This window comes from Sphaeroforma arctica (assembly GCF_001186125.1).
Source record: "Sphaeroforma arctica JP610 unplaced genomic scaffold supercont1.3061, whole genome shotgun sequence".
Classification (NCBI taxonomy): domain Eukaryota; class Ichthyosporea; order Ichthyophonida; genus Sphaeroforma; species Sphaeroforma arctica.
The window spans coordinates 1-4,140 of record NW_014037497.1 but is presented as its reverse complement, the minus strand read 5'-3'; the positions used below and the strand labels follow the sequence as shown (position 1 = coordinate 4,140).

At 47.5% G+C, this 4,140-nt stretch overlaps 2 protein-coding genes across 2 annotated transcripts; both read right to left on the bottom strand.

The window, feature by feature from the left end:
• Window positions 1-460: 460 nt before the first annotated feature.
• On the bottom strand, window positions 461-1,902 carry SARC_13246 (hypothetical protein; the record flags this gene model as incomplete). Its single annotated transcript, XM_014292627.1, has 4 exons — window positions 461-765; window positions 985-1,342; window positions 1,448-1,614; window positions 1,698-1,902. The coding sequence occupies 4 exons, from the start codon at window positions 1,900-1,902 to the stop codon at window positions 461-463; spliced, it is 1,035 nt and encodes a 344-aa protein (XP_014148102.1).
• A 21-nt stretch (window positions 1,903-1,923) lies between these two features.
• On the bottom strand, window positions 1,924-3,476 carry SARC_13245 (hypothetical protein; the record flags this gene model as incomplete). Its single annotated transcript, XM_014292626.1, has 2 exons — window positions 1,924-2,331; window positions 2,493-3,476. 2 exons carry the CDS (start codon window positions 3,474-3,476, stop codon window positions 1,924-1,926), a joined length of 1,392 nt encoding a protein of 463 aa, XP_014148101.1.
• Window positions 3,477-4,140: the final 664 nt, after the last annotated feature.

The following is a 4,140-nucleotide window of genomic DNA, read 5'->3' as shown; positions in this document are numbered from 1 at the left end:
GAAGGCATATATATTTTTATTTTTATTTATATATATATATATATATACGTCCACACTCTGGGCTGTAATGTAGTCAGCTACCATACCATTATAGCCGGCATGGGACAAAGCTGTCACTTTAAAGTTATCCAGATTACAATATACTGCTCAGAATCCGTGTGCAAACTCCCAAGGACTCTTTGTCACTCCACTCAATAGAGATATGAAAGGAACATTCCACCTAATCAATTATTTAGGATTGTTGATTAGTGTAGAATCTTTCAATTCAATTCTTTCGCCGCCTGGAATTCATCATACCACTCGCTCTTCTACATAGTTTTGTATATATCGCACATTACCATAGCTGCGAGATCACTCCACAAAAGGAAGATAAATAGCCGTGACACAATTCATTGTTAAATTAAGATGAGAAGTGCAAACTAGATTTGTTTTATTTGGTATTATACCAGTATTTCTCCTTCTACCCGTCACATTTGCCCTTGGTATCGCAGTCGATCGCCTGCATCCACAAGTCCGCCTGATCATCCACCTTAGCCACTTTCTTCAACCGTTTGCCCAGCTCCTTCTCAAACGCTGTCGTATCGCTCGCACATCTGGCATTGGCGATCTGAATCTCTGTAAACAAATAGCTGCGCAGCTCCACAACAAGTGCCTGTCTTAGGATCGACTGTACCACGTGCTCCACTAACTGATGACAGTTTAGTGCCGTCCACAGCGTCGCCTGGGTGTGTGTGTCCAGATCTGCGTCACCTTTGAGCACAGTGTCTGAAGCGAGCGCGAGATCATGGGGTCCATTCGAAACTCATTCGGCAGACCCGCGCATGTGAAGCCAGAATCACTCGATATGCACTCAGTGCTCACACCACTGACTCTCTCACAGGCCGAATTAGGATTATTCCCCAACGAGCAGACATCGTACACTTCGCAGCCCTCACCATCGAATCCATCCTCGCACCAGCAGACGGCAGACGGCACCTCCTTCACCCTGGGTGCACGTTCCTCGTCCAGAACAAGTCCCTTCCTTGCACTTCTTACCACCCCTAGCTCGAGCCATAATTTCTCCAGTGTCTCTGCGCGTCCCGGGTAGGGCGATGGTGTACGCCATGGGAACGGCATCGGTATACCGGGTGTCGGGAAGATATGCACGGGTATCGCTTAAGAGGTTGCGGCTTCGGGCTCCAATCCTCCATGTCTGGCCCACTGGAGCATTGGCAAATCCAAAATTCTCCCACGGAATGACTAGCGAAACGCCAGCAGGACCATTGTCGACTACATTTACGTCGGCATTGGCAATGGTGCTGCAACCTGTGTAAGTAGAAGAGGCGGTCGGGTATTCGCATACCTGGTTTACAAAAGAAAAGTTGGGTTAGCGTGTGCTAATTACTGATACAAAATTTACAAAAAAAAAAGACAACACATCCTGGAATGCTAGGGAGACAAGCCTTACTTTGTGGTACTTGACACGCCAGCGCGCACCAGTCACGGCGGAACCGGTGTAGCCGTCCGTTTCGTCATCGTTATTATCAATATAGATCTCAAAAGGCGCATCAATAAACTCTTGGCCGTTCATCCGGTAGGTGCCCACGTCAACCACTAACCCCATAAGACACGCACCTATATAGAAATGAAGTTGGTTAGTGTGCATTACAACAGAGTGATGGAAAATGAAACGACTACGCAAAAATTAGCATACCCACCTACACCTAAGCTCGCAAAAGCGATTTCTTGGCCGGAGTCCGGATTTAGAGCCCCAACAGGATACTGTACAGTAGCGTAACAATCGCCTTTGGAAATCTCACAGCTATCCCCAGTCCATTCTGGCAGGCAGGTGCACACAGGTCCGGATCCACCGTTGCTGCATTCGCCACTGTACCCTGCTCCGGCGCACGCATTCGGATCCATTCCACAATAGTCGTACTCTATTCAAGCTGGTCCCAGCCAGAAGAGTTGGCATTGGCAGACATAGGAACCGTCTGTATTTACACATTCGGTGTTCGTCATAGCGGCGCATGCATCGAGCGCACACTCATCAATGTCCACACATGCTCCCCCACCGTCTTTCAAATAGCCATCAGCGTTCGGTGGGCACCCGGAACACCCCGTCGTGATACAGTGCCCGTTCAACAAGGCTGTGTTCTCTGGGCACGCGCAGGTGAACGAACCGGGAGTGTTGATACACTCCGAACCCGGTGTCAATGAGCAGATGCCGTCGGTCAGGCATTCGTCAATGTCATCACAGGTCAGATCGGCGTTCATTTGAAAGCCGTCCTCGCACACGCACTTGTTCCCCAGTCGAATACTTCCGGGTGGGCAAGAAAGCTCAGGCAGACACTGTAGATTCAGTGAACAAAGGGTGAGCATCATGCGAATACCCTTGACAATCGAGCAAGGAAGGGAAACATGTGAGGGTCATGATCAAAGTACATGCAGTAAAACATTTATAGAAAAAACAAAGGTTCGGACTAGAGTCCAAAGGATTTTTGATCACTAACTTCGTCCGCGTTCTCAACGCACTGATTTGAAATCATGGTGTAGCCTTCGTTGCAAAAGCAATCGCGATTCTCATCACAGAAAGCATTCCCCGGACACGAGCAGAGAGGACTATCCCCGAGGCATTCAGCGACAGTCACAAAGCGGTAGCCCATCTGACGCGCACGCGTAATCATGAACTCGGCGGTGATGGAGGAGTCAAACGCCGCCCCCCTGTCATGAAAGAGACCTATCCAAGAATTCTGGGACACAGAGATTTCTGCATTCAGCGGCGCAGGGTATTCTGTGGGGCAGCTGTAGCCTGACTCGGTATCACACCAAATATGAGAACTTCCTATGTCCGCGGTGTTTCCCTCTGTTGTATCTTTGCTGGATGCCGAGCGTTGTACGACCTTATAGCCGGCGGCCCCAAGCGCATTGGCGCTCAAATCGTCCATATCGAGGTAGGGAGGTCGCACATATCTGACACCGCTCGAGCTACGAAGAATATCTCCGTACACAAAGTTGGCAGCAAACCAAGCATTCTGCTCCTCGAGTTCAGCAATAAAATTGGGGTTCTCCGTGATACGCTCATGCGTTACAGAGTGGTGCGCGATTTGATGTCCCTCATCCACCATACGTTGAAGCACGTCGTGGATTTTCTGTTGCAACGCGGGGTCGTCCTCATCGGTGTACTTGCCCAGGACGAAGAAGGTGGCGGGTACGCCCAAGCGGGAGTGGAGATCGAGGGCCTTGTATGTGCGGTCAGAAGAAGAAAGCTCTATAGCTGGTCCATCGTCGTAGGTGATGGCGATTAGACCGGGACGGGTGCAGCGCCAGTAGACATTGTCATTAGTGGTCCAAAAATCTTCGATCCAGGTGTTACCTATATAACCATTACTAGTATATGTGAGAGGTTGCTGCGTACCCACGGGCTGAGCCAGAGTCAGTGCAGCAAAGCTGCTGACTAGTGCAAATAGACCAGAAGAAATATGTAGACAATACATAACAATATATGAACTATTTTGAGCGGTGGCCAGCACATATATGGTCGGCAAAGTTGTAATAGAAATCTCAACGCACAAGGGGCTACTCAATATTGTTTGTTTATTCGGGTATAATTTTATACATTACAACTATTTGTGTAGATGCCCGGATTTTACTCACTGAGAGCTTTTTCGTAATTTCCCTTCAATTCTCTCGATCACTACTGGATCTCTACTCACTAGTAGAGTCATAGACTCATGATGAATTGATGATTGATGGCAGTGATCTGTGACAACTCGCAACTGATACTTCCCTGGGGCTTGGATCCGTGGATCGGATGGTGAAGTTTTGGTATCTATATTCGTGTAAATACTCTTCCTCTTGTTTTGGACCTTCTCGTGATTTTCCAAAACAAATTAAGCTGGGAATGAGCTCTGCCTCTGAAAAAAAACAATCACTCTGTAGTGAGAATAGAGTGTACATACTCTACTCGTGCTCCAATCAGATTACAATAAATAAAACAATGATGCTCCAGTGTTGGAACAAAAAATATAAAGGCCAATCATACTATGCGTCCATAGCTCCGGAATTTGATACAGTAATCCCAGTCCGCCCAGTACACATATATATGTATGTATAAACATATATATGTATGTATAAACATATATATGTATGTATAAACAT